The sequence below is a fragment of the Odontesthes bonariensis genome, chromosome 1 (assembly GCF_027942865.1).
Source record: "Odontesthes bonariensis isolate fOdoBon6 chromosome 1, fOdoBon6.hap1, whole genome shotgun sequence".
In the NCBI taxonomy this organism is placed as follows: domain Eukaryota; kingdom Metazoa; phylum Chordata; class Actinopteri; order Atheriniformes; family Atherinopsidae; genus Odontesthes; species Odontesthes bonariensis.
In genome coordinates, this window is record NC_134506.1 from 28,915,179 (window position 1) to 28,930,575 (window position 15,397).

Consider the following 15,397-nt stretch of genomic DNA (forward strand, 5'->3'; position numbering starts at 1 on the left):
TTGAAAAATACTTTGTTTGGAGCCAATGGTTGAAGAATTAATTTAGCTCCATACCGTAGGTCAGATGAACCTTTTGGTTGAAGTGTTGTCAGTTGATATTTTAACACCATTTATGCAGTTGTGCTTAAATTCTTGCCTTTATTGTGGGCTTGTTTTTGTGTGTTTAGGGCTCAGCAGTGGCTGTGAGTGCACAGGGTGATGGAGGGCGCCGCTACAATGATGGACAATGGCACAGCATCACAGCAACAAGGCGAGGGGCCGTGGGAACAATCGTTGTAAACAATCAATACAGCGGTAACTCTTCTTATATTCATACTGACCAACGTGTGTGTTTGCTCCGTCTCTGGGTGTGTGAGTTTAAAGGCGAGTATATTATGCTCATCTACTCATGCAAGAATGAGCACACGTGCCTCGATGTGAATAGTGTGAGACTGACGGGAATGTCCGTGTTTGTGTGTTTCTCTTTATGTAAATCCCCAGTTCTGCATGGAGGTATTAGCCAGGTTAATCCCAGCGACTCTGTGTCTGATGAGAAAAATACTGCTTCACACATAGAGGAAGGCACTTACAGTTGGGGCCATAAATACTTTGGCAGTGACAGTTTTTTGTTTTTTTTGTCATTTTAGCTTGGTAGAACTCCACAGTGGATGTGAAATAAAGCTATCGAGATACGACTGAAGTTGAGACTTTCAGCTTTAATTCATTATTATACAGAAATGTTGCATGAAGGAAATGCAGTCATTTTTTTGAATGGTCTTAACATTTTTTCAGGCTAAGGGATTGTACTGACTGAGTTTCATAGCCAAATGTTGCATATTTTCTTGTTAATGTCTCGATCAAACTTCCAATATATTATATTTCTAAGAGCACATAGCGGCATATTGAAGTTTATACCAGTTTGTGAAGTCTGTTCTTTGTATCTCATTCATATAAGCTCTTCGTCGTCCACATAAGTTTCTCTTTTAGAACAACTGAAGTTCCGGCTTTTCCTCCTCTGAATGACACACTTCTCTTCAAAATATTCCAGCAAAGAGAATCATACAATGCGAATGCAAACTGGTCTATTTTTTTTTTTCGAGAGAGAAATTTAAGAGCCGTTCGAAAGGATGCACCTTAGTTTCATTTTCCAGTTGTGCTGTGATTGTTTTGCTCAAAGTTGCTGCTGCTCACAGCAGTTTCCTGACACCATTTATTACACCCTTTAAGAAGATCAAATGTCTGAAGTTAATTTCAAGTGTTAAATTTAATTTTTACGGCTCTTCAGTCAGGTGGCATGGTGGTGCAGTGGTTAGCAGTGTCACTTCACAGCAAGATGAATCCCAGATTGAATCATGGCAGGCTGTGTTTTCACCAATACATATTATCTCTATCTGTAATCTCCAGCTTCCTCGCACAGTCCAAAAACATGCATGTTAGGCTAACTGGGGATCCTAAATTTACTAAGTTTAGTGTGCAACTTAAAATTGTGAGTTTGACCCTCCATGTTTGTCTGTCTTTTCTCTGTGTTGACCCTGTGATGGATTGGCAACCTGTCCAATGTGTACTCCGCCTCTCAACCTTTGACAGCTAGAATAGGCTCCTGTCCCCTTTGATCCTGAACAGGATGGGGCGGGTATAAGGAAATTAATGAATAAGTTGTTTATGGAAATTCGCAGATTAACCTTGCTCACTGCGCTCTCTTTTTTAATCCCTCTGTTTTATATGGTCTTACTATCCATCCTTGTGTGTCCCATCCCTCTTAAACTCTTAAGTGCTAGGAATTCATGTTGCAATAATACTTGATCTACCCTCATTCTTCACATTTGTTCTGCTACCAACATCCCACCTTGACCGTCACCAGGAAGTTCATCGGCTTCCAGCGGCAGCAGCATTATTGGTGAGAATGCGGGGGTGTTCATTGGAGGGCTGCCTGAAGATCTAACTCTTCTCAGAGAGGACTCAGGTAAATCTGCACCCAGAGTGAATTGAATTGATACATTTCACTCTATTCATAGCTTGTTTTTGTTTCTAAATTTCTGTTTAAATACTTTATTTATTGTCCAAGAATCAATTGACAGAGATACCTGCTTTTTTTTCAAAAACAAAAAAAAAAAGCTGCATTTCTTCTGGCATATAGACGTATTTTCTTCAATTCTAAAGTAAACAATTATGAAGGAATGTCAACTTTTTAGCTCGGTCTCAATACTCAAGAATAATTTTCAGATTTCATGGAAGTCATTCTCATATTCAGACTATGGTACTGTTCTTCTCAGCTATTGTAAAGACACGCCCTGAACACCTGTATAGCCAATGAAATGTTAAACATTCTTTGATTGGGAGGAAAAGAAATGTTGGCAGTTACAGTTTTCACACTTGTTTGTCTCAACAGGAGACGCCCAGCTGGTTCGACAGGGCTTTTCCGGCTGCCTCAGAGATGTGAGAATAAAAATGACTGACAGCCCCTCAGATGAATGGATGTTCCTGGACTGGACAAAAGCCTCAAAGAAAGTGTCAGTGTATGAAAGCTGGGAGGGTTGTCCTCTTCAGACTGCTGATGGAGTCCATTTTCTGGGTCATGGTAAGATCATACTCATCGTTTCCTAAATCGATTCGTTGTTTCACACCAATAAACAACAGCACTACCTGATACGTTGTTAAGATTATAGCACGGCACATATACTGTGATATGGAAATATTACAATATACAGGGGGAAATATGAATAACAAACAGGGACAAATGGCTCTGTGGAGTGTCTAGGCCCAGTTCAATACAGCTTCAAATTATTTCCCTGATATAACGGAAACACTGCTGATTTTGATAAGATGCTTACTGCTGATGTCGGTGGTAATGAGCTTGTTTAAGTTAATTGGCCTCTGTGTCAAAGATCAGTTATGTTAATGTACGTTTCCTCAATTACTGCTTTGTAAAAATGACTGCTCATCTAATCTCTTGCCTGTCACTTTTGAGAGCATGACAAAATAGTTCATCCAGCATAGTTAAGTCTGACACATGTTCTGCTTGCAAAAATTGCACATTGACCCAATATATTTCCTCCTTGCCGCAGGTTACTTGGAGTTAGGCACAGGTGTTTTCAGTGGAGGACTGGACTTTGACATTTCTATGGATTTCAGAACGGACCAACTCAATGCACTTTTGCTTTTTACATACAGCACTCAAACTGGCGACTACATGCTTGTAAGAGAAGAAACGCATTTGAAAAGGCTGAATTTTTTAGAATAAAACTAGAGTATTTATTTCTGATGTCCTTCTTACTGGTGTGTATTTTTAGGTGGAGCTAGAAGCTGGCCTCCTGGCTTTCATTCTTGCCTGCGATGGTTATGTGACTGAACTCAGCATGTGGGTGGGGCTTAGCTACTGCGATCGAGACTGGAAGCAGTTGTCATTGGCAAAGCATGGCTCAGTCATCTCTGCTGCTGTCAATGACTGGGCTGAGGAAACAAGGGGAGTGGGAGGGGCACTGAGGCTGAGAGTTGATTCACCTTTTTACTTGGGGGGTGTGCCAACAGAACTCTCACACCCTGCCCTGGATGGCCGAAGTCATAAACATGGTGAGATGTTTGTATATGTGCAAAGAAATATAGAAATAGTGAGGAAAATAGTGTTTCAAGTTATAAAATAATAAAGTAATAAAAAGTGGGAGTGTCCTCTTCATCAGTGACTGCTGTGTTGCTTAATTTGTGTTTTCCACAATCTCAGGAACTATTTCATACAGTGCCTTAACAAACTCTTACTTAATGGACTCCTTGGTTTCGGTCTACTTTGTGTACAGCTGTACAAGTGAGAGTACAGATATTTGAAGTTGTTTGATTCAGCTTTACCTCGGTCCCTTTCCTTTTCTACAAGATGAGCAGAGTGAACCAGGACCAATTGCAAATATACTGCCATTGTATATTCAATTTAATTTAAAGTATAATGGTAGCTAAAGTGCTTGTGTTAGAAAAAGAGGATTACATATTGACTCTGTTTTTCTTCCCATCTTCCGTCACAGGCCTCGGAGGTTGCATACGTGGTCTTACCATTCGCAGTGATGAAAGAAAGTCTCCAGCCAGTCAAAGTGTTAACCTCTCTGTTGCCTCGCGTCGTTCTGTTAGAGTCTACTTAGATGGCTGTCCTGTCAGTGAAAGCCGGTTCAACTGCAGAGGAAACGATTCAGTTTTGGTTTACACTGGGACGACGACGCAAGCCACAGACTATAATCTACAGCCTTTCACAGGTAGCGATGTGCAGTATACATTTTCAAATTTCGTAACAGAAAAACCATGCACCTAACAAAACACACCTTCAGTACTAATACTGTAGTTTTTTGAGAGTAACAATGCTTTGGCTATGGACCTTATGCAGAAAACAAATAAGAGCATGCCATGTTAGCAGCTCAAACTGACAACTAGTAATCACTTTGTACCTTGACATGTTCTCCGATTTGAGTTTTGTCTTTTCTACTAACAAACATGTATAATTTGACATTGAGTCTTAAAGCAACACTCGAGAAGTTTGTGAAACCGTGCTCTTCAGACTCATTTTGAAGTATCCTAAACTTTGTTATGCACCTGAAACTGCTCTGGAGCACCCAGGAGCTTTAATATTTAATATAGTGGTTTTAATATAGTGTCGATGTCTGTAATACTCTACAGAGTTTGTAATTATCTTTACCAGGGAAGAATATTTACCAAAAAGTCTGTCAGAACAAAAAACATGTCAGGACCCTGTGTTTGTGGCCAAGGTCATAAAGATGACTGCAAGCTAACCGCTTAAAGTTGATCAACAGTTTCCAGCTTGAAATTAGATCACATTATTTTTAAGAGCATGTGATGGGTCTTTGTGCACATTTTCTCTGATTATAATAAATCTGTCTCCTCTGTCTCATGTGGATCCCAAACCCAACATCCAAACAAACACACACATATCCTTTAAGAATACTTGTACAGGTTTGTGGCCTTGGCTGCAGGAGGTTGGGCAGCGGGACCATGGCAGAGAGGACGCAGTCGCAGCAAAGGTACATTGTTTCTTATCCCTCTGGGACTAGTTAGTGTATGTGTGTTTTGGTTTTATCAGTATGTATGTATTAATGTATTTATTGCCAGATATGATGATAGTAGTTTCCACCCACAATTGTACAGTACACACAACTTCAGTCCATCTTGTACTTAGTATTTGCATGTTGTGTGTGTTATGCTTTCTTATGTTGGGACTTAGAATTAGCCATTTTCTTTGGTCATAAGATATTTTTGATGTGTATACACTGTTATCTTGTACAGTATGTTAGACTTATTCAAAGTCATTGATATTACTTGTGCCTGACGCTATGAGAGATTGATAAGGCCTATTTAAAGGGCACCACAGTAAAAGGCTGTTAACCCAGAATGGCCTGTGTGGTCCCTTGTGTAATATAAAGCTGCTCGTTAGTAGTGAACGATACACTGGCAGGTCTCAGTACACCATGCTATGACCAAAGAGAGAGAAATGAAGGAGTGGGATGATGTGCTAAAAACCAAGGAGAGGATTAGAATGGAGATGGAAATGTAGGGGAGACATAGGAGAGGATGCAAGGGGTAAAAAAAAGGCTGGCCAGCAAGAAGGGAAGGGTGCAAGAAAAGATGTAAATATATAAGAGACATGATGGTAATGAAGGAATAAAGAAAAGGATCATTTAAAAACAAGAAGGATAGGGTAATAAAAGGCATTACAATGACTCAGCTGGTGAGGAAAGGGGAGACAATGTAAAGGAAATGGTAAGTTAATGGCAGGCAAGGAAAAAAGACAGAAGGTCACAGGAAACAAAACAAGGACACGATAGTGACTCATTAAACTACATTCTGCCCAAAACCAAAAGCATAGCTAACTTGAATAAGTGAGATTAAGAACACGGAAAAAAGATGGAATGTTTTTCTTTTTCTTTTTGGGGGGTGGTTTTTGTCCTTGTCATATAACATCATCAGAAAAGTGCAGGAAACAGAGACAGAAGAAGTATGAAATGTTGTGAAACTCCAACAAGCTGGGAATGGAACCAGGAACCCAGTGCTGGCTGCATTTATTCAAGCTTTGTGATATGGACCCAAAGCACACAACCAGCAGTCAACACTGGATCATTACATGTTTAAGCATATGTAAATAATCTATAAAATGTAAATACCTTTTGATAAATGCTTTGCTACACAAGTTTTTACTGATAGCCAACTTTCGTGTGGACTAATCTCAATATAGTGAGGTTAAGGGCAGGTGTAAAATAAGGTGAAAGAATGACTGGAGAAGGAAAAACTAAGATCATTGTGAAGCACTAATTTATCCAGACAAGGGAGAAGGCAAGACTTGGATTGACCACCCTGAGTGGCTGACAGTGTTAGACGGAGAATAAGGGGAGTGCAACAGAGAAGGAGGGAGGCTGATTGCTGTGAAATATAGCTCAGAATGAATGCCTAGCTGTATTAAATCAGTGCTGAAAAAGTTACTACTCTCATAAATACTATTTATGCTAATGGTGAGGTATGATTTACTGGTCCTATTAAAACGCAGAGACATGGGGAATGCTTTTGCTTCAACGTGCTACTGATCTGTTGTTTCGCTTTTTTTTCATGTATATTTTCCTGTTTAGCTTTTATTTGATATATTTCTGTTGACTTTTGCACATATGGTCTTATTTCTGTCTTTGCTTCTTTTCTTTTTTTTTTTCAATATTACCTGTATTAGGTCTTGCTTAGATAAACCGTATATATATTCTTTGCCTTCCAATCTACTCTCATCAATTTTTATTTCTCCTTCTCCCATTCTGATTTTATTTTTTATAGTACCTACATCTGTGACGCCTCCAACCAAAGTGCAGAGCATCGATGGCTTCAGTGCCGAGGTGAGCTGGGTGCCACCCACTGGTGACATCAGAGGGCTAATTGACAGATATGAGCTGAAGGCCTACAATAAGGACCATCCTGAAGTACCACCAATCAAAGCCACTTACCTCGCTAATGGAAATTTCACCGGTAAGACTCATTTTTATATTTTGAAGTAAATTTAAATGCAGGAAATGAGTAAAAGCTGGTTTAACACCTTCTTTTTACTCATGTCATCCTATAGTTTGCTCATATGTGACATGTCCTATGATATAAAATGCAAGTTGTGGATGCTGTGTAAAGTTTGAATACAAACAGAATGCAATGATTCGCAAACCCCATGAATCTGCTTTTATGAAAACATAGAAAATACATCAAATGTTTTAAATAAGACATTTCACTGTGTCATGAAAACGGTGTTGGCTCATCTCGATTTGATGGCAGCAAAACGTGTCTGAAAAAAGGTTGGACAAGACCATGTTTACCACTGTGTTGGATCCATTCTTCCCGAAAACAACAATCTGAATAAAGATATGGGAGCTGAGAACAGTTGCAGACTTACGAGAGAGGAATATTATCCTATTGTTTGATAGGATTCTAGATGAAAAATATTATTCCAAAATTTCTCCACAATTTGTAGACAGTTTTTCACAGATTACTGAACCTCAGTCCATCTTTACTTTTGAGACTCTGCCTCTCAAAGCTGCTCTTGGCAACAGATCAGTGACATGATTGGGCATGAAACTAGATATTTTCACGGTGGACATTTTGACATGAGTAGTAGGACAACGTCAACCTTTTTTATAGTCCTTTGAATAAACACACATACATGCACATTGTTTCACGCCACCCTGCTAATGTCTCCTTGGCAAGTCCCCAGCTTCAGGGGACTGTCTCCATTTGGAACAAGACACTCAGGACTACCCCAATGATGTCATACCCTGGCATCACTCCTCTCTTTCTGTTGCTCACTTTTCGATCTTTCCTCACTTCATCTTTTATGATGAGGATGATGTCTGCGTCCGCTGTTGCTATTCGTCCCTCCTCTCATCCACTCTACCATGTCTCCAGGCAAATATGAAGATGAGCTTGCTGTCTCTGTCTTTCTGAGTGTCTTTCTTTTCTGCTCCGCTCCCCCTTCCCTTGCCAAGCATTAAGTCCACCATAATAAGGTTTCTTTTTAATTTATGATGGCCTCGACACCTGACTGCAGAATTACACCGATGGCTAAAAAACACAGAAAGCAAATGAGGGTGTAATGGCAGCGGAGTGGGGCCCTGGCCCCTAATTGAATTAAAAGACATGGGTAACGTTGTGAGAAAGTGAGAACGAGAGACAAGCGCTGGGTGATTGGACACAGAAGGTGGGGAGAGGAAGGGAGGGCGGGTGGAAGGGAGAAGAAGGGATGTGAAAGAGTGACTTTGAAAATGCAGAAAGGAGTGGAGGAGGCAAGACGGCTAGGACAAAAAAAAAATCAGAGACGACTGAAGCTTTACAATTAGAGTAGACTACTGCCTCTGTTTGCCAAACACTGTCAATTTGCCTAGCAACAGTAGCACATAGAAACAAATAAAGCTTTTAAATTGGACTATTGAGCTATGTTGATATAGACCTTCATAACAAACCAATCTTACACTAAACTGAAAAAACAAGGTCTTTTATGTGTTAAAGGTGGATGGAACTACTACGGTGTCACCTATTGGTTTGGCTCCTATTTTTTTAAAACGTCCCCATTTTGTTTTTTGATTCCTGGGGCACGCTTTTCTGATTGATCGATCCACTTCGTCCCACACAAGCTCAATTGGAGACAGGTCTGCAGACTGAGGGGGGCCAAACCATCTTTCGAAGTACACCTTCCTCATCTGTTTTGTCAAGGAAATCCTGACAGAGCTTGGAAGAAGGTTAATTTAGGTTCATTATCTTGTTGCAAAACAAACTTTCGCCCTACAAGTCTTAGTCCAAATAGAACTGCATAATGCTGGAAGATGGAGTGGTCCTGTTTTTTCTTCATAGTACCATTTTACTTTAAACAAACCTCCTCCTCTATCACCTGCAATTCATCCCCATACCATGGCACTACCACCTCCATGGTGTTACGCATAGAAATAGACTCTGCAATTTGAACCAAATATTTCAAACCAGCTTTCGTCTGTCCAGAGAACTTGTTTCCAGTCGTCATAGGTCCAATTTTTGTGTGCTTTAGCCCAGTCACATCTCTATTTCTTGTGGACGCAGTAGGGTTTTTTTTGCAGATACCCAACTCTTCAGACCAGCCTTTCTTAAACGTCTTTTCACGTCAGGTTTTGAACTTGTTATCTTGATTTCCCCCCTTATTTTTGATGCTGTTTTCCACCGATCTCTTTTACTGTGGAAAATAATGTGTTTATCCTCTGCTTTTGGAGTAACCCTCTTTCTTCCAGACCTTTTTCTCTCATCATAACTTTCAGTTTCGTCTAGTCTCTTCAGGGTGTATTGAACTCCTTTGTTGGACACCATTAGGCGTTTTGCAGTTTCTCTCTCAGTGTATCCTTTTTTACTCAGTGTACAAGTCTATACTCTTTTGTCTTTACTCACCATTTTCCTGGTAGTTTGTCAGAGATATGAACACAGTATAGATTTGTTGTGATTTTTGTTTGCAAACACTTAAAAGCCAAAGAGCTAAAGTCAACCCAAATCTTCTCAACCCTAAAACTAAGCTCTTCTTTTCTTTTGTTAACCTTTATTCAGTCCGGTAACATAACCCATATTCCTAAAGGTAAATCGAGGAAAATGGTGCATATCAATGAAAACAAAGTCTTATAATTCAATAAATACATCCCAAAATCCAAAGAATTCATATTGGTTTTTAAGAAAGGCGTTGTGAGCAGAAACTTGAAGTTGTATCGGCCTTACTTCAAAACTTTTGGCCATTTGTGTATATACGAAGTAAATTAATGTCCATTGGTCATCGGAATAAAACATGCTCTAAAACAAGTTTAAAAACACAAGACAACTGTAACATTTGTTGGAGATTAATTTTAGATTGATAAAGGATATTTTTGCAGGTCCAGCAGTGGAGATAATAAAAATCATCACCTGCTTATCACTAACACAGAGCTAGCAGCAGACTTCTCAACAGATCATAATGATGTAACTGGCTTGTTGAGTGTCAGAGTGAGGCCTATATGATGCTGGTTCTCCATGCTGGTTGATGGCTAACATCAACCAGTGAAACCAGTGAGTCGTCTGCAATGTTTTTTAGAACCCCCCTCACCTTTTTTTTAAATTTTACTGCTGTCTCCGGTATTTGCCTAATTTTGATTCTTCTCAACCTGCTTCAGAATGGCAAGTATAGTGCATGTCCTAAAAGGTCCGTAAATGCACCATAAACGTCCGTTTTCAAAAATAATCAACTCACCGGAGTGGTTACTGGTGTGCACTGGTAATCCATATCAAATTTCGTTGCGAAAAGTTGCTTCTGTCGTGTTGTATTTGACATTTTGTAAATCCCATTGAGTTGTATTGAAGACTGGTTGTTCGTTGATATTACTTCGCCACCGAACCCGGAAAGAGGAGATGTTTGTAGTTCTCTCGCACCGGAAAGGCTGCTAGATGTATTAGCCTGGTTTGCATTTCCGCAACGAAATTTGATATGGATTACCAGTGCATACCAGTAACCACTCCAGTGAGTTGATGATTTTGAAAACGGACGTTTATGGTGCTTTTACAGACCTTTTAGGACATGCACCATGCTTGCCATTCTGAAGCAGGTTGAGAAGAATCAAAATTAGGCAAATACCGGAGACAGCAGTAAAATTAAAAAAAACGGTGAGGGGGGTTCTAAAACATTGCAGACGACTCATAAATGAGGCTTAATGTTAAATCTTTTGGAGATGCTGAGCTTACTAGGGCTGTCCCTCTTTTTAAGAATGTACCCTACTGTTGATTAATTTTCTGCTCTCTCTGGAGCCTCGGTTGTTTTTTGTGTTGTTTTTGTTTTTCTTCTGGTGGTCTCTTGTACTTACACCAACACCTCTTAGCATTAAAATTCTTACCTTTTACTGCCTGAATTTGTCTTGTTTAACAAAAAAAACTACCACATTAAAGGATTATGTAAGAAATGGATGTAATTCCTAAACAGTGAAAAGAATGTTTTTGTTTAGTCCCTTGATTTAAAGCTAATTACCAACTCATGATCACACCTTGATTTCTTATTTTAATTCCATCGTGTGAATGGGAAGATTTGCCCAACTAATTATGAACTTGACTGCTGGTTCATACTTTTTTTTAAATGTTTCTTAAAACATTTTACTAAAAGGCCATCACTTAGTGATAAATTTGTTTATGTTCATGCTCCTCACCAGGTGTGGTGACGGGTCTCACTCCATCCACCCGATACACTGTCACTGTGAGTGCTTGTAGTCCTGCAGGCTGTGTTGAGAGTCTAATTGATGACAGTGGTGATGATGATGATTTGAGATCCAACCTCACAACCCCAGAGGAAGGTAACAAACACACACATACACCCATGACCTGAATTTATTTCTCTTCATCCCTTACCAGCTGTGATAATTTGTGACTGCTTTTGCTTCTTGAGTCTCAGAAACACTTCTAATCACACTAAGACACTTGTCCTGTCTCCTTCGGGAAATTTTCAGTTCTTGAAGAGCAGCAGGAGTAAAAAACGGAGGACAAGCTGGAATGAAAAAAACATGAGCGGGGGGGGAATGAGTCACTTGGCTAAATAAAATAGAAACACACAAAATTATTAAAGAGTGACGCAAATTCAGAGTAAATGACAAGCTGACAGCACAGAGAAGAATTTTTCTTATCAGGGAAGTTATAAAGGGCAGAATGTAAGCTCAGAAGAACATGGAGTGAAAAAGAGATATTTTTCTTCATGTGTAAGTCAGTACATTAATCAGCATTGGACGAATCAGCCTTGTTGGGGAGATAATGTGACGGCAGGGGTCAGTACAGAGACGCAAAAATCAATCTGAAGTAAAAGGGGAAAAAACAGATTACTGTATTGATTCTCACTGAGCACAGAGTTAAGACACTGAAACATGTCAGTGAGACTCCAAAAAGAACTTATTCAAAACTCTGTTGCCACAGACGCAGGCTGTGCAGACACAGTCTTACACATCAGCACACTTATTCACCTCTCTGGAACAAGGAGCATAGCCTAACATCTAATGACATTGTATTACTAAAATGTGACGTTTCATGCCATTGAATGGTAAGTTTTATAAAGAGAAGACTTAGCACAATTTGGTTTAATTAATTGGATTATGCATTTTCTTAGATATTGACTGAAAAATGATTTTGATGCTCATAAACTTACTTTGAATTCTTTATTTGTAGGTGAAAACTGTTTCTCTTGTCTCAATATGTATAATATATATGTATATATGTAAATATATATATATATATATATATATATATATGAAAATAAGGCATAGTATACCGACAAAGTCTTCATGCTAAAATGAAGATTAAATGAGACGTATTTTATTTATTATGATATGATATACCCTTTGGAAGACTAAGACCTAATCCCATTTCTTAGTAAGCATGTTTAATACTGTAAAAAAAATATTTAGTGTGTTACTCCAACCAAAACTGGACTTTTTAAATCCATGTTAACATGTCCATCGAACCGAAATAGTACGGGATCAAGAAAACCCAGCCAGATAATTCAGTTATGCCCAATTAGACTCAACTGGATCAAGGCGCTCTGCACATTCTCCGAAGCTTCATCTTTTTGCATCTTTTCATACAAATGGTAAAGCCCCAGAGTATAACACAGCTGAATTTCAAGCAAAGCTGCTCTTATTCACATATTTTTTGGTTTCTTTTGTCAGAGGGCTAAACGAGTCGGAAATTGTGTATGCAAAGCAGCCCATTAAGACTGTATGTCAACTTGTGGCTGCTTAAAGCATTTTCAGATAGTCCTCTTGTCTGATAAAATCCAGATTTTCTAACCACATCTTAATCTGACAAAATCACCATTAAAGTAACTCAACAACAACGTCTGTGCAGTGAATTTAGCTATACTTACCGGTACGGTAACCTCTCACAGAGAAAGTGAAGTGTGTCCACACATCATGCATCATTGGACACCATCCATCCATCATTTTCCGCTTCTCCGGGGGTCGGGTCGCGGGGGCAGCAGCCTAAGCAGAGATGTCCAGACGTCCCTGTCCCCGGCCACTTCCTCCAGCTCTTCTGGGGGGACCCCGAGGCGTTCCCAGGCCAGCCGAGAAACATAGTCTCTCCAACGTGTCCTGGGTCTTCCCCGGGGCCTCTTCCCAGTGGGACGGGCCCGGAACACCTCACCAGGGAGGCGTCCAGGAGGCATCCTAACCAGATGCCCGAGCCCCTCCCGGATGACCGAGCTTCTCACCCTATCTCTAAGGGAGAGCCCAGACACCCTGCGGAGGAAACTCATTTCGGCCGCTTGTATTCACGATCTCGTTCTTTCGGTCACTACCCACAGCTCGTGACCATAGGAGAGGGTAGGAACATAGATTGACCGGTAAATCGAGAGCTTCGCCTTCTGGCTCAGCTCCTTCTTCACCACGACGGGTCGGTGCAGAGCCCGCATGACTGCAGACGCCGCACCAATCCGCCTGTCAATCTCCTGCTCCCTTCGTCCCTCACTCGTGAACAAGACCCCGAGATACTTGAACTCCTCCACTTGGGGAAAGATCTCATTCCCAACCCGGAGAGGGCATTCCACCCTTTTCCGTTTGGACACACTTGGGTTAATAACATGGTTCCGCTCCTGTGCATGTATGCTGGAACAAGGACAGTGGTCTCATTAAATGGTCACGTCAAAACTGTAACCATAGCTCAACTGAACTTTGCATGTTACCTTGCCTGATTTTATCCCCTGGGTGATTGATGCTACCTTTGCCCCTTGAAATAGAGCCACAGTGAGCAGTGGTGGAAGTATTCCTCCAGGACGTGGAACAATCCTTCATCGGTTGTCGCTGATTTCTTTTAGACAACATAAACAGATAGTGTTTTGATCTGTCTTAATGGACGATAAGAATACTTTTGCGATTATCAGCAAATTGGAGAAATGTAAGAAAACAAAAAAGCTGGGACTGCGGGCAGATCAGTTTGGGGTGTGTTCTACATACTGCAGACAAATTTGAATGTGTAAAAAGTTTTAAAAACACTGGGAATAATTGGTTGGTGTAGGCGACCCTATCACCCCCACTCCCCCTAATTGATATATACCAAAAAGGATAGAATACTTAGTCTCTTGCGTCCATTTCCTTGTGCTAACTATTGAAGCTGACGTAAATATTTCTATTTGTATGTATCTACAATTTCAGCTCCCGATGCCGTCTCCCCTCCATCTGTTGACTCCTCCCCCTCAGCACTCTTTGTTACTTGGGGACCTCCAGCAAGGTAATGAAGCATCAACTGCCCTGTCTTTGCTCTCATATCAAAACCACATGTTCATCTGAATTGTTGATTATGTTGCTTATTTATAAACACAAACCCAATTTTCTATCAGGAACTTCTCTAATGCACTAAGTGCTTTAGTTCATTAACATTGAAGAAATCATTGCTTTACTGATCTGCTTTCTTATCAAAATCTCTTTTTTTTTTACCTTGAATGTACATGCACTACAGCATAATTAGGAATATTGCATATAACATCACAATATTACCCTCATTTCACTCTTTTGTTACAATGATAGGCCCAATGGAGGCATTACAGAGTACCTCCTCTATGACAACAACCAAATGGTCTTCAGAGGGAAAAACCGACAACACAACATCACTGGTAAAGAGAAGAGCGCACGTTGTGTGTTTGAGTGTGTGTGTGTGCTGTAGCTGAGACTGGAGAGACGGGGCCTCAGTGTAAAGAGACGGGGAAAAGTGGAGAAAAGCAAAATGGAGATGGGGGATTAGCATTTGAAAGAGTAAAGACTGTCTCAGTTCCTACCGAGGGAATAGCACTTTGAAAAAGGAGGCAAAACACACGCACATGAAAATGAAGCAGCGGAGAAACAAAGAAAGCTAAACATTAGTGCTCATGCATACACACAATTTGCTTTGAAAGTTTTCACTAAAGAGACCTAAAGAAGGTATGAAACACATGTCGCACCACTGAGACTAGAGTGTTGAACAAGATGCAAATGGATTCACACACACACACACACACACACAGTCACATAGAGTACAAGACACATTCAAAGCAATATACACAAACACATACTATGTAGCAATGTACACAAACTTGCATACAAGCTGATATGCTGGGGAGTCATCCAATATGGCATTTTATATGAGCAGAATAGATAACCACTCATTTTGATTTTACATGCATGCTCGTATGATTAGCAGAACGTCACACTGCCCAGTCGTGTATGTGTGTGTGTGTCTTTGTAAGTTAATGAAGGCATAAGAGCACATATCATCCATGCTGGGTTAATAATGCAGAGTGTCTGATGTTCACTGTGATTGGAGGGATTATGGACATAGTAATTATACGATATGTGCAAGAACAGATAGTGTTACAGAGAGGAAGATTGCAACAGTGAGGGAGATGTTGAATAGTTGTGAAATAGAGACA

At 40.2% G+C, this 15,397-nt stretch overlaps 1 protein-coding gene across 1 annotated transcript in view; it reads left to right on the top strand.

Annotated features, from left to right (window-relative positions):
- ush2a (Usher syndrome 2A (autosomal recessive, mild)) overlaps window positions 1–15,397 on the top strand; it is a 222,274-nt gene that overhangs the window by 91,339 nt on the left and 115,538 nt on the right. The window contains exons 30-40 of the mRNA XM_075463126.1: window positions 168–294; window positions 1,841–1,942; window positions 2,369–2,557; window positions 3,045–3,175; window positions 3,270–3,549; window positions 3,990–4,214; window positions 4,914–4,994; window positions 6,784–6,972; window positions 11,166–11,306; window positions 14,148–14,223; window positions 14,520–14,605. Coding sequence (XP_075319241.1) covers window positions 168–294; window positions 1,841–1,942; window positions 2,369–2,557; window positions 3,045–3,175; window positions 3,270–3,549; window positions 3,990–4,214; window positions 4,914–4,994; window positions 6,784–6,972; window positions 11,166–11,306; window positions 14,148–14,223; window positions 14,520–14,605 — 1,627 coding nt within the window. The remainder of the gene's footprint in view (window positions 1–167; window positions 295–1,840; window positions 1,943–2,368; window positions 2,558–3,044; window positions 3,176–3,269; window positions 3,550–3,989; window positions 4,215–4,913; window positions 4,995–6,783; window positions 6,973–11,165; window positions 11,307–14,147; window positions 14,224–14,519; window positions 14,606–15,397) is intronic.